This window comes from Balaenoptera musculus, chromosome 2 (assembly GCF_009873245.2).
Source record: "Balaenoptera musculus isolate JJ_BM4_2016_0621 chromosome 2, mBalMus1.pri.v3, whole genome shotgun sequence".
Lineage (NCBI taxonomy): Eukaryota > Metazoa > Chordata > Mammalia > Artiodactyla > Balaenopteridae > Balaenoptera > Balaenoptera musculus.
Window position 1 is genome coordinate 164,381,301 of NC_045786.1, and position 27,426 is coordinate 164,408,726.

Genomic DNA, 27,426 nt, shown 5'->3' on the forward strand with positions numbered 1-27,426 from the left:
TTGTTTTCTGTACTCTCATCCCCCGTTGAGGATAGGCCTCAACATCCTCATTCGTAAAACTAGGCGAGCGGAGGAAGAATGGGGAAAGGTAAACACCGGGCGCTCCACCTGTGTCTCCGGCCTCCAATTCCTTCCGGCGGGGCACCGCCCCTGGCACTCACGTGGGCCGCCGTGGGGCACGCCCCCAGATGGGCGTGGCCTCCAATGTTGTGTCGGCCGCATGCGGGCCGCGGTCCTAGGGAGGCGAGCTACGTCACACGCACGCAGGCCCTGCCCCCGCCCTTGCTCGCCACAGGCGGGAAAAGGGAGTGGCCAGGCGCGAGGGCCCCGCAGTCGGCGGCGCTGCCGCCTGAGCCGCCTCCAGGTGGCTGCTCTAGTCTCTCGCCCGCTCAGGCAGCTCGGAAGCCACTCTGTTTTGGGGTCCTCGCCGCTCTTCCACGTCTCCCGGAAGAGTAACTGGGCCGTGGCTGATCGAGGGCCAGGTCTGCTCAACCTGGGCCCTCTCCCGGCCGGCTGCTGAGGACGGGCGGCCTGGGAGGGTGACCAGGCCGCGGTGCAGCCGCTCCAGAGTCCTCAGGTGAGGTGGCCGCGGGGGGCCGAGGGGTCCCCTTGGGGCATTAACGGCCTTAGAGGCGGGGGCGGCATCCCCTCAGCGGAGACCCTGATCTCTCCGCCCTGCCGGGGGCTCGGGAACAGGGCAGGGGAGCCCCCTTGGGCCTCCACGGACGTGGCTTAGTGCCCTCGCCTTTCCTCCCTCCTCCATCCCAGCCGGGTTTGGTCGCTCCTCCCCCTCCGGAGGCTCAGTGCAGTGGGTAGGGAGCGAAGTGGGGGTCTGTACTCGCCCACCTGGGATTGACAACAGAGTCCCTGGGACTGACCAGCTGATCCCCAGCCTCCCTTCCTCTGTGTTGACACTTGGCCTTCGTGCAGGCCCTGCCACCGCCATCGGCCGACCCATCCCCATCCTCATCCCTTGCGCTCTCACCTTCTCTCTCTTCAGCTCGGCGTGGGCCGTTTACTGGGCAGAATTTCTTGAGGGCTCTGTACCTCGGAAGTCTGCTAGAGTTGTTCTTTTGTCCGCGGGGCAAGTGCCTAGGGCCCATCTTAACATTTAATTGGGTACTCAATCTTAAGGCACAGGCTTTTGTTTTAAAGCCCTTTAAAACTTTACAATGAGAGGCAAGATATGTTAACAAGTATGTTTTGATTGTTTTATTAGGAGAGATCATTTGCTCCCTACTTACCACCAGTGTTTACTCAGGAATGATACATACTCTGTAGGGAGTTTTATATGTTATGGAGCATGTCACTTCCATTTTCATTGGATTTCACATAAGCTCTGTGAAATACACGGGCATGTAATCATCCCATTTTGTAAGGAACAGGTTTAGAGGGTGAGTTTCTTCTTGAGGTTGTTCAGATACTGGGAGGCTAGATGGGGAACTCAGGGGTTAAAAAGTGGGTTTGGCTGACTTAGATTTGCCTGTCTGAGCTGCTGTCTAAACTCTGGGATCTTTCTAAACCTTTCCCCCCATTTTTTTGTGAAAAAAGGGTATTGCTACTTACCGCACAATGTGGTTGTGAAAATTATGTGTGCTAAAGATAATGTTTGCAGGGCACGTAACATAAAAATTAATTCCATTCCGCAGTATTTATGGGCGCCTACTGTGTGCTGAGAATTCATTGGTGAGCAAAACAGACATGGCGTTTATCCACCCACTCCCCGCCTCCCCTTCCCCGAGAGGGAGAGACAGGGGGAAAAAATACATATAAAACATGAAGGGATGTGAAGGAAAAGAATAGTGTGTGAACAGAGAATGATAGGACCTAATTTAGATGGGACAAAAGAGCTATTTTGGGGGCAGATGACGTTCAGGTGAAGACTAAGAACAAAAAAAAAGTTAACTGTGAAAGAGCGCTCCAGGCAAAAGGAACAATGTGCACATTCAAGAAATGGTTGTTGACTTTTTTATATGTTACTCTTCTATGTCATGGAAACTAGTTATTTCATCATCATCATTTTGATTTATTGTGGCACTGGATAAGTACCCAAATATATGCATCAAATGAATGTTTATGGAATCGTAATTGTTTTATTCTGAACTTAGCTTAATGTGCATATAGTAGGTACTGAGAATCTAAATTATTGAAGGTATATTTTAGACGTGTATATGCACACCTAAATTATCCATGATAGTGCTGCAGTATTTACACTTTGTTGAAATAGGAATAACAGTAGTAGTGGTAGTTGTAATTATGGTAGCAACTACTCAAATGAGTGCTAATGTGTGCTAGGCATTTTTCAAAGTGTTTTTTAATGTAGTATTTCATCTTAAAACCATCCTGTAAAGTAAGTACACTTATTTTCCTCATTTTCTAGGTGAAGTTTCTCAGTTTCAGTCAAGTAGTTTGCTTGAAATTACATAGTAAGAGGCAGGGTCAGGCTTTCCAACCCAGGACTGTCTGACTCTAAAGCCTGGTCTTAATCGCTGTGCTCTGCTGTTAAGCCACACTGATCATTTTATATCCTTTTTACAGGTTCACCAACAGGATTATTCTGCTGCCATCATGTCCTGGTTTGCTGATCTTGCTGGAAAGGCAGAAGATCTTTTAAACAGAGTTGATCAAGGGGCTGCAACAGCTCTCAGTAGAAAAGAGAACACCAGCAGCATTGTTTATAGCAAAAATACTGACTATCCTGAACTTCACCAGCAAAATACAGATTTGACTTATCAGACAGGACCTAAAGCGACTTACATTTCCTCAGCAGCTGATAATATTAGGAATCAAAAAGCCACCATCTTAGCTGGGACTGCAAATGTGAAACTAGGATCTAGGACATCGGTGGAGGCCTCCCATCCTGTTGAAAATGCATCTGTTCCTAGGCCTTCATCCCAGTTTGTTCGAAGAAAAAAGTCAGAGCCTGATGATGAGCTGCTGTTTGATTTTCTTAATAGTTCACAGAAAGAGCCTACTGGGAAAGTGGAAATCAAAAAGGAAAGAGGCAAAACACCTGTCTTGCAGAGTTCTCGGACAACAAGCGACAGTTCTGTGAACACCAGTGTAACCGCCATCAAAACCATTGAAGAACATCCTTCTGGGAGCCAAAGCCACGGTAGTTAATCAGTCCTCTGTTTCTTTTAGAGTTAACCAAATTGGATGTCATCATAGCCTAAAATGTTCTGGTAGCATTTGTCATGCTCTGTTTTGTTACCTGTCCGTGCTGGCGCAAGGGCAGGCTCTCTGAAGTGTGTGGTGTAAATAAGGGGGACAGCATAGAACACTATTAGCCAATGTACGGTTACAGTAGGGACCTTTGAATGTTGTCTGTTGGTAACTTTACCCAGCCCAGCATCTTTTTTTTAAATTAATTAATTAATTAATTATTTTTGGCTGTGTTGGGTCTTGGTTGCCGCGCGTGGACTTTCCCTAGTTGCAGTGAGCGGGGGCTACTCTTCGTTGCAGTGCATGTGCTTCTCATTGCGGTGGCTTCTCTTGTCACGGAGCATGGGCTCTAGGCGCGTGGCCTTCAGTAGTTGCGGCACGCAGCCTCAGTAGTTGTGGCTCGCGGGCTCTAGAGCGCAGGCTCAGTAGTTGTGGCGCATGGGCTTAGTTGCTCCGTGGCATGTGGGATCTTCCCAGACCAGGGATCGAACCCGTCTCTCCTGCATTGGCAGGCGGATTCTTAACCACTGCACCACCAGGGAAGTCCTCAGCCCAGCATCTTAAGAAATTATATCCAAAATGATTCTCTAAGATGTTTTAAGATATAAAGAAGAAAATTTTGAAATCTGAAAGGAAACATAGTTTTGGATTTGGAACTATCTCCAATTCATTTCTTTCTGTCATTGGTATTATAAAAATAACAGGCGGCTGTACTTCACTTATATTCTGGATTGTGAGCTTTTTGGTGTGTTTTTCCCCCTGCCTACCCTGAAAGTAAAGCGTGAGAAACTGAACTTTGATCTAAGTCGGAGGGTTAAAGGCATTGACTTAGTAGTGAAGTAAGAACTTAGAATTCTGGTTTTCGGTTGTTTAATTTGCTATGAAATTACCTCAGCATGTACATTTTCTCACCTGCAAAAAATGTTTACATGATAATGTGGCTAATTTGAGTACCTAGGAAGCATTTTAAAATAACAATAAACATGATAGGTCCTTGCAGGGATTCTTTATAGAGCTGATAACTCATAGGAGCTTGTTATGTTCTTAAACCATTTAGCTTCTTCCACGGTCTTGGCTCTTAGTGAATAAAATCTTTCTTGTATTTCAAGATAAAAAAGTGGTAAAGAGACGGGTTTTGGGCTTTCAAGACAGATGCATGCACTAGCAGTTAATTAACTAGGTATGAACAATCCTAAATTTCTTCTCAACTATCTTTTGATTAATTATACAAACATTTATTGAGACCCTATTGGGCCGGGATACAGAAGTGAATGGGTTATAGTTTATTGGATGAGATACACATGTACACAGATAATATACATGTAATATAGTAAATGCAGCAGTTGAGGTATGGTCAGAGTGTTGTGGAAGCATGTCTTTTTCCTTATTGATTCATAGATACTCTTTATATGTTCTAGATGGCAATTCTTTTTCATCCTCCTCCAGTTTTACCTTGTTTTTTTTCCTTTTTCTATAATGTCTCAATAGAAGTTCTTGATATAATGATTTATCAATTTTTTCTTTATGGTTTGTGTCTTTTGTGTCTTAGAAAATCTTTTCCTATCCTCGGGTCATAAAGGTATTTTTCTGTATTATAGGAAAGGTTTTATACTTTGCCTTTCATATTTGGATGTTTACCTAAAGTTGTTTTTTATGTATGGTGTGAGGTAGGCATCTAGTTCCCTTTTTTTCCCAAATGGAAATCAGTTATCCCAGCACCATTTATTGAAAATATTTACTTTCCCTATTAATCTGCAATACCACCTCTGTCATATATCAAATATCCACCTATATGTTGGTATGTTTCTGACACTTAATTCTGTTTCATTGGTTTATTTGTCTTTGTGTCAGTGCCACATTGTCTTAATTAATGTGGTTTTATAATATGTCTTTATATCTCAAAGAGCAGATTCTACCACCTTGTCCTTCTTAGCAGATTCTACCACCTTGTCCTTCTCCAAGAATGTTTTGGCTATTCTTGGGACTTTTGTACTTCCATATGCGTCTTAGAATTTGCTTGCCAAGTTCCACAAAACTTCTGTTGGTCTTTACTGGGAGTCCGTTGCTTCTACTGACATACAGATAGTTTGGTGCGAATCAGCATCTTTACAACATAGAATCTTCTAACTTATTAACATGGTATAATTATTTTTTAGATGTCTTTCATTAAGATTTTATTGTTTCTTCCATAAGTGTCTTGCATACTTTTTGTTAGATTTATTCCTGGGTAGTTTATATTTTTTAAAGCTCTTATAAATGGTATGCTTTAAAATTTTTTACTTTCTGTTTGTTGCTGTCTATAGGTTTTTGTAAATACACACACACACACACACACACACACACACACACACACACACACACGGCAACCTAAGATAGCTCTTAAGCTTCATATTTTTCTATACATTCATTTAAATTTTCAACAACACAATAATATCTGTAGATAATGACTGTTTTCTGCTTAACCCTTTTATCTTTTTAAAAACTCTTTTTATTGCCTTACTACATTGGCTTGTACTTGAAAACCAATTTTGTGTCTTGTTCCTTGTCGTAAAGAGAATGCTTTGAGTGTTTCAGTTTGTGTTAGGTTTTTCATAGGTACTTTTTATCGGGTTAAGGAAGTTTCCGTGTATTTCTAATTTGAGTTTTTATGTTGAATTTTAGCAGTGTTTTTTTCATATATGTATTGAGATATCATAATTTTTCTTCTTAATATTAATATGGTATACAAATCAGTTGATTTACTTAAACCTAAAACCAAACTTAACTTTCAGTAAATGTTTGCTAGAACTCACTGGTGAAACCATCAGGGTCTGGGGTGTTCATAGTGGAAGATTTAACTATCGATTCAATTGGTTTTCCATTTCTTTTTTTTTTTAAAGATGACAGATGGAACTTAAATTCTGGTTTCTAAATAGAGGTAAAGAGGGTTTTTGTTTTTTTGTTTTTTAAAATTTGTTTATTTATTTGTTTACTTTTGGCTGTGTTGGGTCTTCGTTTCTGTGCAAGGGCTTTCTCTAGTTGCGGCAAGTGGGGGCCACTCTTCATCGCGTTGCGCGGGCCTCTCACTATCGCGGCCTCTCTTGTTGCGGAGCACAGGCTCCAGACGCGCAGGCTCAGTAGTTGTGGCTCACGGGCCCCGTTGCTCTGCGGCATATGGGATCTTCCCAGACCAGGGCTTGAACCCGTGTCCCCTGAGTTGGCAGGCAGACTCTCAACCACTGCGCCACCAGGGTAGCCCTTTCCATTTCTTTTTAAATCTGTTTTTGGTAAGTTATATTTTTTTTCTAAGAATTTGTCTATTTCATATACTTTCGGGAGGATTATATTTATTTTACTTAATTTCAGGAAAATAATGTCACAGCTGAAATTTTAACACAGACACTAATCACTTATATTAACCCTGCAGAAATCAAAGCTTGATCACAAATACTACCTGAAGAATACCAATATCTGGCACTTTGCTAAATGCTTGTTTTTTTAAAGCAGCATTAATGAAGTATAACTGACGTGCAGTAAATTACACATTTTTAAAGTATACAGTTTGATGCGTTTCATCATCATGTACATTTAAAAATTTATTGACATAACGTAGTTTACAGTGTCTCCCTCAGAAGACCATTTTTGGTTATGTTGATCCTCTAGTATGTTTCTTTTCTATTTTGTTAATTTCTGATCTTTATTATTCTGCTTTCTTTGGGTTGATTTTGCTGTTTTTGTAATCCTTATGATGGGTGCATAACTCATTAATTCCTTTCATTTTTAAAAAAATATATTTTATTTATTTTTGGCTGCGTTGGGTCTTCGTTGCTGCGCGCGGGCTTTCTTTAGTTGGCGCTGAACAGAGCCTACTCTTCGTTGCGGTGCGCTGCCTTCTCATTGCAGTGCCTTCTCTTGTTGCGGAGCACAGACTCTAGGCGTGCAGGCTTCAGTAGTTGCGGCACACGGGCTTAGTTGCTCCGCGGCATGTGGGATCTTCCCGGACCAGCGATCGATCCCGTGTCCCCTGCATTGGCAGGCGGATTCTCAACCACTGTGCCACCAGGGAAGCCCCCTACCTTTCTTTTTTTATTTTCTTTCATAATTGAAATTTTTTTGGTTGTTTTGAGGATCAGTACACAGACATTTCAATTTGTACACAATTCTCAATATACGTACCAAAAATCTAAAAAATCATGCAGTTGTGATTCTTTTCTGAACAGTTATTCCAGTGACTTTCCAGCTTAAAATTTGGAGGCAAATTTTCCTTCACAGGATATCAAGTACCAATATCGTCAACTATTGATATGCTGTTACATCGTAAGTCCCACTAATTCACAGTTTAATATCATGTACACTACATACTCAAATTGTCAGTCGTTCACAGCACATTAACAGTTACTAGAAGAACTGGACTACCACGACCAAAGATGTTACAGAGTGCACAAAATTCTGCCCAGGTGAGCCAAGATCAAGGGGTGAGTGGTTTGCTTTAGGAAACAATTCTACCAAAAACAACATGGGAAGAGAAGAGAAGTAATTTAAAGTGTTTAAGACATTAAATGCACAACTGACTTCAAACTGACATTTAGTGTGCTTTGTATTATAGGATATAAAAGCTACCCTCCATCTGTGGAATGTTAAGCTGACACCCAAGACAATCAAAGCCTCCCATATTCAATATCCCACTATTTTCTGGTTGTACCAAAAAATAAACAACCAGCAAATGATTTCACCTCTTAAAAAAAGCATTTACACTTAAAAAATGGGATGAGGTGGGATTCCCTCCTTTTAAAAAATGTTTCTAGAGCTACTAAAAAACTTGCATTTACAAAATAGTTGATAAAAATATTCCTCTGGATTGTACAAGAAGGGAGACAGGGACCACTGATAGGACCAGGTGTCTGATATTAATCAGACTTGGCTTCTTTCTCTCCTGCTTCATCAGAAGCTGGGCTCTCCTCGTTTTTAGTTTCTCCGTTTTCTGCAGGTAAGTCTTCTTTAGTCTCTTGGTTAGCCACTTCAGCCTCTTTTCCCTTTGCTCCCCTTTTCCCTCTTGTTTGCACTTCTTTGTCTAAAGATTTATCCTTTCCTGCCGCCTTTTTTGGCTTCGTTTCCACTTTTGCAGGAGCCGGTTTAGCTGACAACCTCGCCGACCTCCTCTTGGGTTCCTCCTTCGCCGCCCGCTCGGCGGAGCCGACCTTCCCCTTGGGCATCGTGGCGGCGGCGGCGCCGGCGTGCCGGGTGCCTGCGGGCCGCGCCAAAGCGGGGCTGCCTGGCCTCTGCCCCTCGTCCCGCCGCCCGAGCTCCTTCCTTTCATTTTTATTGTAAATATTCAAGGCTGTAAATGTCTTTCTAAATACTACTTTAGATATATCTTACAGGTTTGGATATATACTTTCTTTTTAAAATCTTATAAAATTAAAAATAATTTTTAAAATTCTCTCAGTTTTTATTCATTAAAAAAAAATCTTTATTTTGGAAATTTCAAATATACCAAAGTAGAGACTGATGGTTCCCCTCCACCCCCATATTAACTTTTATCCAGTGATGATAATCAACAGCTCATAGCCATTCTTGTTTCATTTATAACATCAAATTTTCAATCTCTTTCTTTACCTCTACCCACCACAGAATTATTTTGGAGCGAATCACAGATCTCATATCATTTCTTCTATAAATATTTTATTAACTCTAAAAATTACAAGTTTTAAAAACGAACAATCACGCCATTATCACCATAAAATTAATAACTCCTTAGTATCATCTAATATCTAGTTAGTATTCAAATTTCCCTGTTTGTCTCATCATTTTTACACATTATTGAAATGCGAAAATCTTAGTTGTACAGACAAATGGCTACACCTTTTGAAACCCACACCTTTATCATGATAAAGAATGTTTCCTTTGCCCCAGAGAGTACCTCATGTCCTTTTCTAGTTAATCTCCCCACCCATCCCCCAAGCACCCATTGTTCTGATTTTTTTCACCTTAGATTATTTTTGTCTGTTCTAAAACTTCATGTTTGCCAGCAAAAAGTGAGATCATGTAGCATGAATACTTTCTTACCTGACTTTTTTTTTTTTTTTAAATTCGGTAATACTCATCTTTCTTGGTTTTTTTTTAAAATTTTTATTTATTTATTTATTTGTTTTTGGCTGTGTTGGGTCTTCGTTTCTGTGCGAGGGCTTTCTCTAGTTGTAGCAAGCGGGGGCCACTCTTCATCACGGTGCGCGTGCCTCTCACTATCGCGGCCTCTCTTGTTGCAGAGCACAGGCTCCAGACGCGCAGGCTCAGTAGTTGTGGTGCACGGGCCTAGTTGCTCCGCGGCACGTGGGATCCTCCCAGACCAGGGCTCAAACCCGTGTCCCCTGCATTGGCAGGCGGACTCTCAACCACTGCGCCACCAGAGAAGCCCTACCTGACTTCTTTTATTCACCATGTTAGTGAGATTCACTCATGTTATTGAGTATATTAATAATTCTTTCTTATTGTGTAGTATTTTACTGTAGTATTATACCACAATTTACCCAGTCTCTTTTATGGACATTGGGGTTTTTCCAGTTTTTGTTTTTTGTGAATAAAGGTGCTATGAACATTTTTGTACTTGTCTTTTTGTGGGAAAATGTTTTTATTTCTCGTCAGTAAATACCCAGGAATGGAATTACTGGGTCAAAAGGTAGGTGCATGTTTAATTTCATAAGAAATTGTGAATACTTCCCCACAGTGTTTATATCATTTGTATTGCCACCAGCAATTTGTCTATAAGAGTTCCATATCTTCACCAACATTTTGTGTTGTCTTTTTAATTTTAGCCATCTAGCGGGTGTGTTTTGGTCCTTGTTGTGGTTTTAATTTGCATTTCCTTGATCACTAAAGATGTTGAGAACCTTTTCATTTAGATATAGTTCATTTTTTAGCACATACTTAATTTTTTTGGAGTAAGTAAAAAGTGTATTTGTATCACATTTAGTAACAAAAACAAGATGAAACTGAATTAATGAGTGTCTGAATTAATGAGTATCTCTTTGGGTAAGGCAGTTTAGACTCCAGTTTGGTATATAACAAATTGCTCTGACCTGTTATTACTCTCCTTGCCTTGAAACCCACAGCTGTTCTTTTATGCCTTTCCAATAGTTTCAATGTTGAAACTTCTCCCTTTTTTTCAAAAATGGTTCATAGACAGAAGGGAGACCAAAACCCTTGTTTACCTAAACCCAACCACATAAATTTCTCTGCTTTTTTTTTTCCCCTTCCCAGAACTGTATTCTTGTATCTTTTCTTTATCACCATTTGTTCAGTGTATCCACACTTTGAGGGTTCTTACAGATCTATAGGCTGTATGTATGAGAATGAAATTTCATCAGAGGGAAGTCTATTAAAAATTTAAGTTTACCTTTTACGGTGTTTTAGCTATAGCAGTCGCAGTCAACTTGAGCCAAAAGGCATTCTACCACAGTAAGCTACTAGTGCGTATATAGTGAGCATTCCAATGTAACAAAGATGTATTTGCTTTTTTTACAGAAGCCTCTAATAATTCAGATTCTGGCCATGAAGGCCAAGAGATTTCTTCAAAGGAAAATGTGTCATCAGGTGCTGCCTGTGCTGATCACAAGCCAGTGCCTAAAGATGACGGGCGATCACATGAACTATCTAATCTTCGACTGGAGAATCAACTGCTGAGGAATGAAGTTCAGTCTTTAAATCAAGAAATGGCCTCATTACTTCAGAGATCCAAGGAAACTCAAGAGGGTAGAGCCTTATTTACATTACCCAGGGTTAGGAATTCAGCATTTCAAAAATAAACTAAAAACTTGATTATATCTAAACTATTAGAAAGATTTTAGATGGGACTTGTAAAATAGTGTTTTCACAGAAATATAAGGCCCAGATTTGGAAATGGGACCAATCATCCTCCCACCCACCTGAAACAGAACACTGGCCTATTTGGTCATTCTTTAGAAACCACAAATAGGAAGATAGTTTAAGCCTTGTTAGACTGACTTTAGAAACCCAGACTAATTTAGACATAGAAATAGTTTTTCCAGAGACCCTGTACAGTTTGCTTCAATATTTATTTATTTATTTTTGGTTGGCACTCTGCACTGCATTGCTCTTTCTGCACCAATTTTCTAGGTTAAAAGAACATCTTTTTTGCCACAGTAATTGAAAGAAACATTTCTTTCCAGTGTTTATCTTTAGGTTTTGTTTTTGTTTCTTTTGGTCTTACTGGGGTGTACATCGTCTGCCCTTGATTTGGATGTGCATTCTTTCCTATCTGTAGCAGAACTCCAAAAATCCACTGACCATTTTAATCTTGTGAACTCTCGGCTGTCTACTGGTGTTGGCTCCCAAATGCTTTATGACATATCTCCAGAAAAAAACATTTGTAAAAGAGCAGCTAGCTTCATGCCTGTTTCCAACCAATTAACTGTAATATAGATATGAATGTTGGCCTTGGAAAATGGAGGTCCCTCTTGGAGCAAAAAATTTGAAGATATTTGTAAGCTCCTAATTTTGGCAATAAGTACTAAAGGGATTCAAAGGAGACTCTTTGTGTGCTCTGAGAAAGATGTGTTTACTTGTATGGAGACATTTCTTTCTTTTTGTTTTTTTTTTTAAAGAATTAAACAAAGCAAGAGCAAGAGTTGAAAAGTGGAATGTTGACCATTCAAAGAGTGATCGAATAACTCGAGAACTTCGAGCACAAGTAGATGACCTGACTGAAGCGGCGGCTGCAAAGGACTCCCAGCTGGCTGTACTGAAAGTGAGACTCCAAGAAGCTGACCAGCTGCTGAATACTCGCACAGAAGCGCTGGAAGCCTTACAGAGTGAAAAATCACGGTAGCTAATTCTATGAATAATGAGAAAATGAGCTAGAATGTTTATCAATGCAAGTAATGATAAACATGGTAGTAAATGCTGTCTTATGAAAATTTAACTTTGTAAATTTACAAGAGAGAAAATGTAGCTTTTGGGAATGCTGGAAATGTGTGGGGTTAAAAATGGATTTATTATCTGAATCTTGAGATGCATTGTTAGCAAATTCTGAATTTAAAAATATTTGAAGAGCAGTGTCGTTAATCTTTTGACATACAGTGATGTGTGGCGTGTGCTTGTATTTGGATGCCTAAAAATATAGGCTACAGTCCATGAAAAGGGAAGGAGATTTCTCTAAGAATGTTTCAGTCAAACCATCTTTTTTGTGCTAATATGCCAATGCTCTAAAAATTATTCTACCTTTTCACTTGTGTACTGTGGAAATGAGTTATTTCAAGTGATGTCTTTTCTTTTAGAATAATGCAGGATCACAGCGAAGGTAGTAGCCTGCAGAATCAAGCTCTACAAACTCTTCAGGAGAGACTGCACGAAGCAGATGCCACTCTGAAGAGAGAGCAGGAGAGCTATAAACAAATGCAGGTTAGAATGGGGACAGCAGGGCTCTTTTATTATCTGGATGAGGAGGAATCGCTTTACACTGTTCATAACATATTTACTGTAATAAAATTCTGCAGTGCATTTCAGAAAATTCTGTTTCTGTGGCAAAAACTAAGTATTTGAAAATTTAACTTGATCCTTGCTAAATTTAATTTTCTATGTTGAAAAACAATTAAAATACTTAATATTCATTAGATATATACATCTTTTCATTTAATTTGGTTGTGTAGCCAGCATTACCATTATTTGATTAAAAGCTGATTTGAGACATCTCATTCTTTTTAAGCTTTTTCTGATTCCAATTTAATCTAATTCTGTTATTTCAAGAGAAAGTTGTACATAATGTTTATTTAGAGTTTTACACTGAAGTGAATTTTTGCATCTCGTTTAGTGATTTTCAGCTCTGTCTACACATTAGAACCTCCTGTGTGGTTTTAACACTTTCTGATGCTGAGTCTTCATTCCCAGGGAGTCAGATCCCATTGTATGAGGTGGGGCATAGGTGTTGGTGATTTGGATTTATATGATTTGCAGGTGTAGCTAATGGGTAGTCAGGGTTGAGAACTGCTGGCTCAGACTGTCTTTTCAACAGGTGAAAATAGTTCAGCCCTAAAAGTAAATAACAGGTAATATAGACTTTAAAAATTTTTTATTAATATATTTTATTTACCACAGTAAAATATCCCAAAGTACTATCATCTCATCATGTAGTTAATGTTAAGAATTATTCATGAGATATTTTACATTCTTTTTTGCATACTGATTCTTTTAAATATGGTGTGTTTTACACTTACAGCACATCTCCATTCATTCTCTAAATTTTTTTCAGAAATACTTGATCTGTATTTAGATTTCATAAAATTTATAGGTGAAAAAGTTGTTCTAAACATACTCAGAATAACAGTTCCTCAAAAAGTTAAGCATAGGGTCACCATATTCCACAGCAATTCTGCGCCTAGGTATATACCCAAGAAAATTGGAAATACGTGTCCACACAAAAACTTGTACATGAATGTTCATAGCAGCATTATTCATAATAGCCCCAAACTGGAAACAATACAACGTCCATCAGTTGCTGAATGGATAAACAAAATGTTGTATATCCGCACTGGGAGATATCATTCAGCCATAAAGAGGAATGAATTATTGACTCATGCTATAACATGCATGAACCTTTAAAACATTATCCTAAGTGAAGAAAGGCAGACACAAAAGGCCACATATTGTTGATTCCATTTGTATGAAATGTCCAGAATAGGCAAATCTATAGAGAAAGAAAGTAGATAAATGGTTGCCAGGGGCTGGGAGGGAGGGGGACGTATGGGTAGAGGATTTCTATTTGGGGTGAAAATGTTCTGAAATTAGATAATGACAAATGGTTGCACAACTCTGAGAACACTACACTGAATTGTATTCAGGAATACACTGAATTGTACACCCTAAAAGGGTGAACTCTATGGAATGTGAATTATATCTCCATAAATCTGTTATTAATTGAATTGAGCTTCAGTATTTATGTTAAATTAATTAAAATGAATAAACGTAAAAATGCAGTTCTCAGTTGCAGACACATTTCACATGCTCAGTGTGCCTCGCTGAGTGGTCCTCGTGCTCCTTTTCTTCCAAACAGGAGTTAAGATTGGATCAAAGGTTTGTGGGCTTTAGTTATTGGCGTAAACTATAAAAGCTTTCTGACTTCTGTCTCACCTTCTGAGTTTTTTGGTGATGGGAGCTTTTGAAAATAAGGGTAAAATATAAATAATTCTCAGAACTAAATTTAGGCTAAGGGACAGACCATGTGTTTTTTAGAGTGTACTTTAAAAGTTTCTTAAGCTAAAAAAATTAGAGGGAATAGTTTATTAGAAAAACTGAAATAAAGGAAAAACATTAGCCATGATATTAGAAAAGATGTAGCTGTGTACTTGTGTCTTCCATTTGTTTTCTAATAGACTTTCTAGTTTTCTGTAGACCTTTATTCATTGATCAGCTAGTGTCAGACCAGACCTAGTATCCAAGTGACCAGATTCACCTGGGAAACTTCTTAAAAAACAGATTCCCAAGCCCAGTCTTGGAAATTCCAATTCAGTTAAGCCCAAGGAAGGCCCTGGGCAGCTGTATTTTTAACAGACTCCCTCACTGATTTTGATGAATTGCCATGTTTGGGAACCACAACCTTAGAGTTCCTGTTCTTCAGTTCCTAACAAATGAAGAACTTTTTTTTACCTTCCTGTTATGTTGTTGGGCTGAGCTAATAAATCCCATAAGATATCTAAATGGATGGTTGTAAAGTATACCTCAAAGCAAAATGATATAATAAGTATAATATAAACTTTGTCACAGAGCGAGTTTTCTGCACGCCTTAATAAAATGGGAGTGGAGCGCCAGAATTTGGCAGAAGCAGTTACCCTGGTGGAAAGAAAATACTCAGATGAGAAGAAGAGAGCGGATGAGCTACAGCAGCAAATCAAAATGCTTAAGTCCAACCTGGAGTCCTCTAAGCAGGAATTAATTGACTACAAGCAAAAAGCTACTAGAATACTCCAGGTAAGTGTGAGACGCACATGTGTGAATGTTAAGATAGGCCAGATGACCGAGAGACGTTCTGAGACTTTTTACAGATCTGTGAGATACTTTGTTCCTGTTTGACTGGGTTGGCTTGCTTCAGGTGCCTTGCTCTTCTTAGGAATATTATAAAAAAGATGAAATGTCTCCTGTTTCTACCACTTTTTTCCTTTTAAGAAAAAAATTCATCTGCCACTACCTAGTTCAGGTCTTCAACCTGTCACCTTAATCACCGTGATAAATAATTTCAGTGTTTGTTTTTAACAGTTGTTATGTTCTTCCTTGTTGATCCTCTTTTGAATTTTTCAGAGTGACTGGTCTAGGCCCCTCCAGCTCTCGGATCTCCTCTCCCAGCTTTTCCCCCCCTTAGATCTGAGACTGTAGTCATCTAATGTCGTTTTCAACTTCTCTTTCCTTTGCCTTTCATATCAGAGTGAAGACGTGTCCTTTCATTTTTCTTTTTCTGGGATAATTCTTCCACCTGTGCATTGATTCCATCTCCTTTCACCTCATTTAAGCCCTTTCTCCATAAGTCTGTCCTCTTTCTTCCATCATTGATGTGCATTGATTCCATCTCCTTTCACCTCATTTAAGCCCTTTCTCCATAAGTCTGTCCTCTTTCTTCCTCTGTATCTTTCTCTCTGCTGCCTTCTTCTGGCTCAGCTTGCTCAACAGCACATGGTTACTTAGTGGAAGAACAAAGACCAGATCTTGAAACGCCTAACTGAGGAAAAAACATTGCTTTTGGCTCTTTTGACCACTTTGATCCATTTCCCTGTCCTTCTCCTTTCTTTTAATGCCAGACGTGTGACATCTGCCAGACGTGTGATATCTGCTGTCTTCATTTTAGAACTGTTAACTTTAACTCTTTTATGTAATTTCAGTCCCCACTACATTTCTAAAATTGTCTTCTCAAAAGTTTTTAGTGACCTAAATGCTTTCTGTCCTCTGACTAGTTTCCATCTACTTTGATTTTGGTAGAGCTTTTTGACCCTGTGAACCCTCCTACCTTCTTGAAAGTTGCCTTCTAATGTTGCTTGTACTGCCTTAGCTCTCTGTCTTCTCTTTACTGCTGTTTCTGTTGGGTCCTCTTCTTCTGTCCTTTTTTGTTATTCTTTTTTATTTTGCTTTGTCATATACTCTGCTTCTGTCACTTGATGTGACTTCAGCATGGCTCCAACTTCCCACCTGGCTTCTGAATGCCTGCCATGCTTCTCTATGTGGGATGTCCCAACCCCCAAATCAGCTTCCCCTCCATTCTCCTGTTCTTGTAAGTGATATTGCCACCTTCCTAGGCAGTGCAGCTTGAGACTGCAGTGTCATTTTGACGCCACCTTTTTCCTTTAGCACCTGCCTCCTATTGGCTATGAACACCTTTTTTATTCTACCTCCGTGAAATATCATATCCATCTCCTCTAAACTCTTCTTTCTAATTATTTGTGTTGTATCAGTGTAATTTGTTAATTCATCTAAGAGGTACTTAACTGAGCACTTAACTATTCACTAGGCACTTTGATAGGTGCTGAGGATACTGAGCTCAAAAGATGCGTCCTCTTTCTTAAGGGAGCATTCAGTTTAGTGGGACAACACTAAACTGAAGTGAGGCAATTGATAAAATGAAATTATTGATGCAGTACTATGGGAGCTTGAAAGAAGAAGTCCTTAAAACCTGCCTGGAGATGTCAGGGATCACTGGAGATGCTGTATGAAGAGGAACTTGAAGGATGAGTAGGAAGACTCATGATAGGGAGGAGATTTCAGATAGAACGGCCTGTGCCAGAGCAAAGCGGGCCTGAGGGAACATGGTGTATTTAGGAGACTGCAGCTAGTTCTCTGTTGCTAGAGCATCAAGTATTAGAGATTAAGAGATGAGAGAGAAAACTCAATGACAGCAGATGCCAGATTGTGGAAGGCCTTGCATACCATGCAGAGGAGTTTTGATTTTATCCTATAGGTGATGGTAGGGGGTGGGGAGGTTTCAGAGGATTTGAGCAGCATGATCAGATTTGGGTGTAAGAGCTGTGGCAGCCATGAAGAGGTCAGGGGAGTGTTGGATGTCTGTCTTGTTTATCGTTGAATCCCCAGCACAGTGCCTGGCCCTTAGTAGGTACTCAGTAAATTGTTGAATACATCGAAGGGATGAGGAGTGGGATGGTGAGATGTAGATGATAAAGAGGCTTTTATCAAAAATAATGGTAAGAAATTATGAGGACCTGATCTAAGTTTGTGGCAGTGAGGATGACAAACCAGGGACTGCTAGGAGAAATGTAGGAGGTAGAATATATGAGACTTGGAGACTTAATTGGAAGAAGAGAGAAAAAGGTAAATGGAATCTAGGATGATTCCAGGTTTCTGGTTTGAGTGTACTAATGATGTTCCCATGTACTACTGCAAAAGGGAAAAAAGGAAAGACAGCAGGTTAGGATTGAAGGAGATTATGATAAATTATGCTGAGTTTGCAAAATTGATGTGACATCGAGGTGAAAGTATCAGGAAGGCCGTCAGAAATGTAGGCCTGAAGCTCAGTAGAGAGGTCTGCTCTTTAGCCACATGGAGGTATGGATATATAAATACAGATGTAGATCTAATCATGTTTATTATAGAAAATTTGAAAAATACATAAAAGCTTGAAGACATCACCCATAATTCTACCACATAAAAAGGAGAAACTATTTTTGATGGAGGAGAGTGACTTTCAAATATTTATGGTGAAGGAACCAATGGTCCTTTTTATTACTGGCCTAGGATTACAGCACTTTTTAAACTAGTCTTCCCATGTCAAATCTCTTCTTCCAACTTATCCTTTATACTAGGTGTCGGCAGACTTTTTCTGTAAGGGGCCAAATAGTACCTGTTGTAGACTTTGAGGGCTGTATGTGATCTCCATCACATATTCTTTGTCTTTACTTTTTTATAATCCTTTGAAAATGTAAAAAACCATTCTTAGCTTAGTGAGCTATACAAACAAAGGCCAGAGGCCAGACCTGGCCCATCAACCATAGTTTGTGAGCTACCGCTTTAAACCTCTGCCACAGTTACCCTCCTCAAACGCACCTCTGGTCATATCACTTCCTTATCCACTTCCTGGTAACTGGCTCTGGACTGCCCAGTACAATTCACACATTTTAGCCTGGTATCCGAAGCCCTCACACACTGGTCCTGACATTCTGTCTGAATGCATCCCAGGATACTCTTGGGCCCTTGTGCTTTTTCATTTTATGCTTTGTCCTCTGTTTTCTCTCCACCTTTTAAAATCTTAGCCATTTTCCAGGACCAGTATAAGAGCTATCTTTCAAGTAAAGCCTTCTCTTCCCCAGAAGTGTTTTTTTTTTCTGCTCAGAACTCTGCAGGTAATCTTACTATATAGCCTTCTCTCAGCTTGTGTTTATTGCCTTGTATCGGATATTTGTCACTTCCCTTTTAGTTTATAAGGCAGAGGGCACTATCTGGAGTGACATTGTCTTTATTACATGGGACACTTAGAATAGTGCCAAACCCATTGTAGGTTCTCCATAAATATTTGTTGAGTGGAATGTGATCGTGGTGGGGGGCGAAGCATAAGAAAGGATGAGAAGAAAGTATGAGAAAAATCTTGTTAATAACAAGTTATCAACAATAACATGGTCCTGGGGACTACAGTCCAAGAACACTGTACAGCAAAGCTCTGTTGCATTTTTATCCCTATGGATTTAACATTCTGTGGACTTTCTCTGGTGGAGAATATAATTGGAATATTCCCGTAACAGTTTAATTGGTGTGTGGTAGATGATATTCAGTGTACAAGCTAATCTCTGCTTTGCTATTCTTTTTTTTATGATAGTCTAAAGAAAAATTGATTAACAGCTTAAAGGAAGGATCTGGTTTTGAAGGCCTAGATAGCAGTACTGCAAATAGCGTGGAACTAGAAGAACTTCGGCATGAGAAGGAGATGCAAAGGGAGGAAATACAGAAACTGATGGGTCAGATACATCAGCTGAGATCTGAATTACAGGTAAGATTCATTACCGTTCAGCTTCACAGACAGCCATTTACCCTCAGATATTAGTAGCTTGAGACATGATGGATTCTGTATTTTGGGGGAAGGGTATTGGTGAAATAATGTGTGAAACTTTGGGAATATTAGTTACCATATAGAAGTGAATCTAAAACAATAGGTTTCTTGTCCATTGATTGACTTAAAGTTACAGGAATAAGAAAGATAGGTAACTAGATTCATTCATTCAGCAAATACTTACCAGGTATTTGCCATGTGCCAGGCATCTTCTAGGCTTAGAGCTATAACAGAGAACCAGACGATCTTCATATTTATGGACCTAACATTCTAGTGGTTAAAAACAAATTAGATTTGGGCTTGTTTCTAAAACTAGAGTGTTGTCTAACATTAGAATGGGCTTAGGGATGATCTTTTATAGTTTCATGCATAATCTTATAATTTATAGTTTGTGTAATTAATATATTTAATCTAAAGGTAAAATTGGGCCACTTATTTATCTTAAACATGGGGTCTTTGACATAGGAGGGGTCTCTGAGGATGGGAAAGATAAAAGTGTGGGGTAATGAGCCTTCTGTTCTTAAAAAAGAAAAACAAAAACAAACCAACTTTCTGCCAAGAATACTTATCCATGCATTGACTTAGGAAATTATTGATTTGTAAGATGTACATGAACAACAGTGGCAAGTGTGGAAGTTGTGAGAATGGGCTGGCTTGTCTGGGGCATGGGTTTGACTGTCAGATCTAGATGCAGATCCTGTATCCTGGCTTTGGCACTTAGTAGATGTGTTACTTTACACCAGGTACCACATCTCACTGAGCCTTAGTTTTCTCATCTGTAGGTTGCAGATGAGAACAAGGTTCTCTTGAGAATAAGGTATACTATGTATAAAGGGCCTAGCATTGTTCCTGACACATAATAGTCTCAGTAAATAGTAGCTGCTATTATTTCTGGGGTTTTTTCTTACTGTCCTTTAAAGTGTAGGATCTTTTTTCTCTAAATGATTTTGAATTCCAATGACTTCAGTCCCATGAATTTGAAATTGAATAAATGCTAAACTTTTTCATACCTATTCCGTGTCTTTTGGGTGAGATTATGAAAAATATGATTTGTTTTACTTTAATATCTCATCCCTACCCCGGCATCATTGATGACATTGACACATTTTCCTATCCTTTCTCAAGAAGTTTATGAAATTGATAATAAGGACTGTAGGATTAGGGCTGGCAAAATGGAAGAATTGTTAATTATAGCAGCTGTCATTTGCTGAGCACTTCATGTGCCAAGCACTGCACAAAGCCCTCGACATATGTCCTTTCATTTATTCCTTACCAGAACCCTGTGAGGGAGATGATGCATTCTCATTTTACAGTTTGAAGAAATTTAGGTACAGAGAAGAAAAGTAACTTGCCATGACTCGTAAAGTAGCAGAGCCAGGATTAGAAGCCAGTCTGTCTGATTCCAGGACGTGTATCCTTAACCACTGCGCTTACTGCCTATCTCTTGAGAATTCATCGGATTTAGTCAAATTGATAACAAAGATTAGTCTACTTTCTACTCACCCTGAAAATGGTAGGGAAAAATAATTTACCTTATTGCTGTTTTCCACTAAGTCCACAAAGTCGTGTGAATTTAGAGTATTTTACTGTGATTATCTGGGAGTATCATTAATCTATCAGTTCTTTCAAACAATATGCAAAGTGCCAGAATTTGTGGAGATGAGTATATAACACAATGTACCAAAAGATAAAAAGCAAAGTTAAGATGCCAGTTTTTGTTTCATGTAGTACTGTATGAATGGACTTGTACTTATTAACCCATAGAGGGAAAATACAGAAACCTAGAGCAATGTTCTTTGCCACTAGTGGATTTCACAGATATCTAGAAGCTGGTTTTTGAGTTTGAAGAAGTCAGAATAGCGACACCAAGTGAAGAAGTTAGAGTGAGAAATATGGGAAGATGTGAAAACAGATAATAGTAATAGAGCTAAAAAAGAAATATACTAACCTCAGGTGATATGAGAGAAAAGTCATTTTTACTGTATGTTACTGTATGTTGATACCCACACATGTACAAAAACTAATTATAACCTGCAATTTCAGGGGACTAAGGCAGTGACGTCCTTTTTGATGTTACATTTCTATTCTTGAAATTGTTGCTTTTGAATAGAGAGATACGTCTCCCAGTGAGCCGCTGTCTGCTCGTACGCATTAAACCAAATGGTTTCTGCTGCGGCATCCTGTTCATTTCTCTCACCATTTGCCGTGTTACGTAATGAAGTGCCAGTTTTTGTGCTCCTTTTAGTCTGCGTCTGTGTCTCATTCATCTTTATCCCTCCAGTGCCTGCTGAGCCCTGTTCACAGCACATGATGATCACTCAGTAAATATTGAACTGAACAGTTCATTATTGCTTTCACATGTACGGTTCATCTTTTTAGGATATGGAGGCTCAGCAGGTTAGTGAAGCGGAATCAGCAAGAGAACAATTACAGGATCTGCAAGACCAAATAGCTGGACAAAAAGCAGCTAAACAGGAACTAGAGGCCGAATTGGACCGACAGAAGCAGGTAAGGATTTTAGATTGATGACTACCTAGGAAGACTGTCCACTAGCGGTCATATGAGGAGACTTCTAGTAAAGCAGCGTACTGAAATTCTTAGAGGATGAGCTCAGAGGTCCCTCCTACCTTATTACTAACCCACCCTCCTCGTTGTTTGTTTGTTTTAACAGGTGAAAAATAGCGACACAAAATGATTTTGAGACTTGCTTAATATCACACAGCTAATTAGAGAATAGAATAGAATCCAGGATTCCTGTCCCAGAGCCCAGAATTCTTTCTGCTGCTCTGTCTGTATTTTATTGTATCTCCTTGTCAGAGTATGTATGTTAGAACACTTGAAAACATCAGTTGATTTTTGTATTTTATCAGATTTTTACCTTCTAGAAACAGTAGTAACTTTTATTTAATAGAAATATAAATACAACATTAGTGCCATAATAGACTGCTTTTTCTGTTTTGAGAAAAAATGCTTATAACAGACTTTACTTACAAATCATGTTTAAAATTATATTTCATTATTCAATTAGCAGTTGCCTGCTCTCCAAGCCAAATTATTTTACTTTAATATACTTATATGATAGTTTCAGTACTAACACAGTTAAACATGTTTACAGTCACATTTTCACAATAGGAATCTATATTTAATATTCGTAACATCTATAATTTACTGAGTAACAACATTGTTATAGGTACTTAGCATACATTATCTTATTTCTTCTTCACAATAAAATCACTATTCTCTTCATTTTACAAAAGGGAAAGAAAGCTTTATATATTTCTCAGTGCATCACTTATAACGTTTCCAGCTTTGCATATTTATATTCTTTAAAGATTTTTTCATTAGGATTTATCATTTCTGAAACCGGTTCTATTTTCAGGGAAGTGTTTGTTTTTATTATGACAGTGATCTCCTGAGTAGTAAGAGAAAAATTCACCGAGTAACAACCTGTAGGGTACATCATAGGCTATCTTAGATAATTTGGTTGTAAGGTTAGCTCTCCTTTCAGAAATTGCATTTTAATTTATTTAAGGAGCTAGTATATATTAAAAGACAAGAATTTGATGTTCTTGATGTTTAGTGAGAGAACTTTCATTTTATTATGGCTGATGGTTTTACACATCCACTTGCAGTGCCCTTTTCTAAAATGAGGGAGTGAAGTAGAGGAAAGTGGAGCTGAATGTAGCTCTAGGCTATTTATTTAGTAATCAGATGTTCTGGATGGGAAGTACTTAATCTTGGGATTAAATAGTCCTTTAAGTAATATAAGTAAATTTCAGCCTTAAATTTTATGCTAGCCTAGAGCTTAAAAGAAACTGGGCAGGGACTTCCCTGGTGGCGCAGTGGTTGAGAATCTGCTTGCCAGTGCAGGGGACACGGGTTCGAGCCCTGGTCTGGGAGGATCCCACATGCCGTGGAGCAACTAGGCCCGTGAGCCACAATTACTGAGCCTGTGCATCTGGAGCCTGTGCTCCGCAACAGGAGAGGCCGCGATAATAAGAGGCCCGCGCACCACGATTAAGAGTGGCCCCCGCTTGCCACAACTAGAGAAAGCCCTCGCACAGAAACGAAGACCCAACACAGCCATAAATAAATAAATAAATAAATAAAATAAACCCAAAGTTTAAAAAAAAAAAAAAGTAAGCTGAAATATTTAGTTTAAAAAAAAAAAAAAAAAGAAACTGGGCAAACCTTCTTGTAAATTATGATTCCCCTCCCTAACCTAATTACCTTCCCATTTTCTCTTTTCTCACTTATCTCAGTTTTTTTAGTCTGTGAAGTGAGCAGGTTGAACTAAAGGTCTAAAGTAGTCTCTAGCAGTTTGATTCCCTATCACGTTACTTCTTCATACAGCTCCCTTTACTTTGCACCGTTAAGCATAATGCTTTTGAAGGTACTTAGTTAATGATTTACTCTTTCTTCCCTGGCATTGCTTTACTCTTTAATTCTGACCTGACTCTTACTGATCCTGTCCATCATACAAACTAGTTTGGTGCAGTTGTCAGTGAATTTGGAGGTATTTCTTTTTTTCCTCTCTCTGTGTTTTATCAGTGATGGAGCAAAACAGGTGCAAGATATTGCCTGATAAAAATAAGCCCGTGAAAAGCTGCCCAAAATCATCAGGGAAATGCAAATTGAAACCACAGTGAGATATCACTACATGCCCACTATAATAGCCACACTTACAGAGACTGACAGTACCAAATGTTGGAAAGGATGTGGAAGAACTGGAACTCTCTCATATTCCTGTAGGAATGCAAAATGGTACAGGTATTTTGAAAACCATTCAGAAAACAGTTTGGCAGGTTTTCTTCCTTTATGCTAGGCATACACTTATCATATGATCCAGCAGTTCTGTTCCTACATTTTTCTACCCAAGAAAAATGAAAACATATGACCAATAAAGACTTGTGCTTTGGGACTACCCTGGTGGCACAATGGTTAAGAATCCACCTGCCAGTGCAGGGGACTCAGGTTCAAGCCCTGGTCCGGGAAGATCCCACATGCCGCAGAGCAGCTAAGCCCGTGCGCCACAACTACTGAGCCTGAGTTCTAGAGCCCATGAGCCACAACTACTGAAGCCCACGCACCTAGAATCCGTGCTCTGCAACAAGAAAAGCCACTGCAATGAGAAGCCCACACACCGCAACGAAGAGTAGCCCCCGCTCGCTGCCACTAGAGAAAAGCCCGCACGCAGCAATGAAGACCCAACGCAGCCAAAAAATAAATAGATAAATAAATAAATTTATTAAAAAAAAAAAAGACTTGTGCTTAGATAGTCATCATATACAAATTGATACATCATGCTGAAGTATTAACTTTTCATCAGATCCCTTGAAGTCTGTTCATTTACTCATTCGGTATATACGCAGCACATATTGATCAAGTGCCTACCTTGTGTCAGGCATTGTTTCAGGTACTGGAGATGACATAGGGAGCACTAACTTAGCTTTTGTTTATTTGTGCCTCACTTTATAGGAATTCCACTACATGGAAGAAGATCTGTATCGAACAAAGAACACATTGCAAAGCAGAATTAAAGATCGAGAAGATGAAATTCAAAAACTCAGGAATCAGGTATGAAGCAGCATTCACAACTTGGGCAAAGATACCATTGTAAAAGTACATATTTTTTTTAGAGATACAGTAAGACTTTCTTTTCCCGTATTTTCACCTGAATCCTATTGTTGGAGTAGTGAGGTAAGTTATTTTCAATGTGATATAGAATTTTCATCGAATGCCATTTGAGTCTGCATTTGCTGTATTCTAGGGCTTGCTTCTTATACCGGTATCTTGTAATCAGTCACCCAAGGAGATGTGAGTTACTCCAGAATTTCATACCATCTAACTTCAGTGGTAGTTTTGCTGATTGCCAGTTTTATAATTGTGTTTTCCTAAGAAAAATCCAACAATACATTTTCTTATTAATAGATCTTTCATTAGAGTCACTAAGACCTTTTTATAACTGAAAATGTGAAACATAGAAAATAACATGTGCCTACCACTCAGATTTGCTAGTCTTTATCATTAACTGACAAAATTGTGCATTCACTTACCCTGTCATTATACACTGTCCTTTCCTCTCTTATAGTCACATGATTGACTTAATAAATAATGAACTTATTGATCATTTAAATAATTTGCATAAAGATTGACTAGTTCATTTTTCAGTTAGGTGATGACTTTGTTTGAACATGAAAAGTCAAATAATTTAATTTTTTTAAGTTCTTAGACTTCTTAGTAGTCCATAATTTAAAATGTTTAAAAACTTTAAATTTTTATAAGAGTTGGGGACAGCTAACTGATTTTGACTGTTCCCTTCTTCCCTTTCCTACATTTGTGAAATGATTACAAATGGTAAGATGACTTGCTAACAGAAAATTAAAGAAAAGAAAGGAGCATAAACCACCAATCAGTTTAATGCTTAGGTAAACATTCCAATATTTTAAAAATATTTATTGAGTACGTACTATGTCTAAGATATTGTGGTATTTTTGTTAATCAAGAATTAACCATAGGAGGTTATCTCTTAAAGATTTTTCATCTAAGTAAGAAGGAAGTTGTACAATTTAAAAAGATATCAACCCCTTAATACACTGCAAACAAAACAAAACCCCACTCAATCAGTGAGTTAAGATATATACTGAATGAACAATAAAAAATGCTGTTTCTGCTTATCTTATTACCTTTGGGCCTCCTTGGAGAAAAATATCTTGGTTAAAAAATTACATTGCATGGGAGTTCCCTGGTGGTCCAGTGGTTAGGAGTCTGCCTTCCAGTGCAGGAGACGTGGGTTCGATCCCTGGCCAGGGAACTAGGATCCCACATGCTGCGGGGCAGCTGGTCCCGTGTGCTGCAACTGGTGAGCCTGCGTGCTCTAGAGTCTGCACACCACAAACTAGAGAGAAGCCTGTGCACCGCGACGAAGAGCCCGCTTGCCACAACGAAAGATCCCATGTGCCACAAAGACACAACGCAGCCAAATAAATTTAAAAAAAAAAAAATTACATTGCAGTTTGACTATTTTTTCATTCTTTAAAAGCTATTTTATGGGACTAGATAAAAACTTGTGGAAAAAAATGAACCTTGATCTTTATCCCCTAGTTAGACTTGTAAAATTAACAAAAATTGATTTGGAATGAAGCTAGGCGTAAGCTACAAAGCTCCCACAAGAAAGTATAGGGAAATCTTTTGCAATTTGGGAGAAGACAGATTTCTTAGGACACAAAAAGCACTAACCATAGACTGAAAAAGTGATAAAATTGGACTTCATCAAAATTAAAAATTTTTGCTCGTCAAAAGATTGCATTACAAAAATGAAAAGAGGTCAGCAACAGACTGGGAGGAGCTATTTACAATACATACAGCTGACAGAGGATTTGTAACCAGGATAAGAACTCTTACTAAAAATAAAGAGATGCACAACTAATTTTTTTTTTAATGGACAAAAGACTTGGGTAGACAGTTCACAAAAGAAGATTATGAATAGCCAAATAAGCACATGAATAGGTGCTCAAAATCATTAGTCATCAGGGAAATGCAAATTAAAACCTCAGGGAGATACGGCACTCCACACCCACTAGACTGGCAGAAAGTGAAAAGATTGGCAGTACCACGTGCTGAAGATGTGGTGCAGTTGGAACTGTCATACTCTGCTGGTGGAAGGGTACAGTAGTACAGCCACTTTGGAAAACTGGCTGTTTCTGGTAAGATTAACAACATACATCTAACCTATAACCTCAGATATTTACTCAGTATAAGTGAAGCCATATGTCCACAAAAAGACTTGTACAGGAATATTTGTAGTGGCTTTGTTCATAAATAGCCCAAACTGGAAACAACTGAAACGTCTGTCAACAAGGACGTGGGGGCTTCCCTGGTGGCGCAGTGGTTAAGAATCCACCTGCCAGTGCAGGGGACACGGGTTCGAGCCCTGGTCCGGGAGGATCCCACATGCCGCAGAGCAGCTAAGCCCGTGTGCCACAGCTACTGAGCCTGCATGCCACAACTACTGAAGCCCACGTGCCTAGAGCCCGTGCTCCGCAATAAGAGAAGCCACCGCAATGAGAAGCCCACGCACAACAAAGAGTAGCCCCCGCTCGCCACAACTAGAGAAAGCCCGTGCAGCAACAAAGACCCAATGCAGCCAAAAATTAATTAATTAAAAAAAAAAAAAGTACGTGGATAAACACATTGCATACTACTCAGCGATAAAAAGAAACAAACTACTGATA

At 39.1% G+C, this 27,426-nt stretch overlaps 2 protein-coding genes across 3 annotated transcripts in view; one reads left to right on the top strand and one right to left on the bottom strand.

The window, feature by feature from the left end:
* Positions 1–329: 329 nt before the first annotated feature.
* Positions 330–27,426, top strand: part of GOLGA5 (golgin A5) — a 42,656-nt gene continuing 15,559 nt past the window's right edge. For both annotated transcript variants that reach the window (XR_005018778.1, XM_036843733.1), the window contains exons 1-9: positions 330–577; positions 2,539–3,115; positions 10,666–10,893; positions 11,766–11,985; positions 12,438–12,561; positions 14,920–15,123; positions 18,962–19,132; positions 21,572–21,700; positions 24,671–24,769. Coding sequence is in view for 1 of the 2 variants with exons in the window: in XM_036843733.1 (XP_036699628.1) it covers positions 2,569–3,115; positions 10,666–10,893; positions 11,766–11,985; positions 12,438–12,561; positions 14,920–15,123; positions 18,962–19,132; positions 21,572–21,700; positions 24,671–24,769 (1,722 nt within the window). In the remaining variant the exon portion in view is untranslated. The remainder of the gene's footprint in view (positions 578–2,538; positions 3,116–10,665; positions 10,894–11,765; positions 11,986–12,437; positions 12,562–14,919; positions 15,124–18,961; positions 19,133–21,571; positions 21,701–24,670; positions 24,770–27,426) is intronic.
* LOC118890640 (non-histone chromosomal protein HMG-14-like) lies at positions 7,327–8,490 on the bottom strand. Its single transcript, XM_036843734.1, has one exon. It carries the CDS (start codon positions 8,355–8,357, stop codon positions 8,052–8,054), a length of 306 nt encoding a protein of 101 aa, XP_036699629.1. The 5' UTR covers positions 8,358–8,490; the 3' UTR covers positions 7,327–8,051.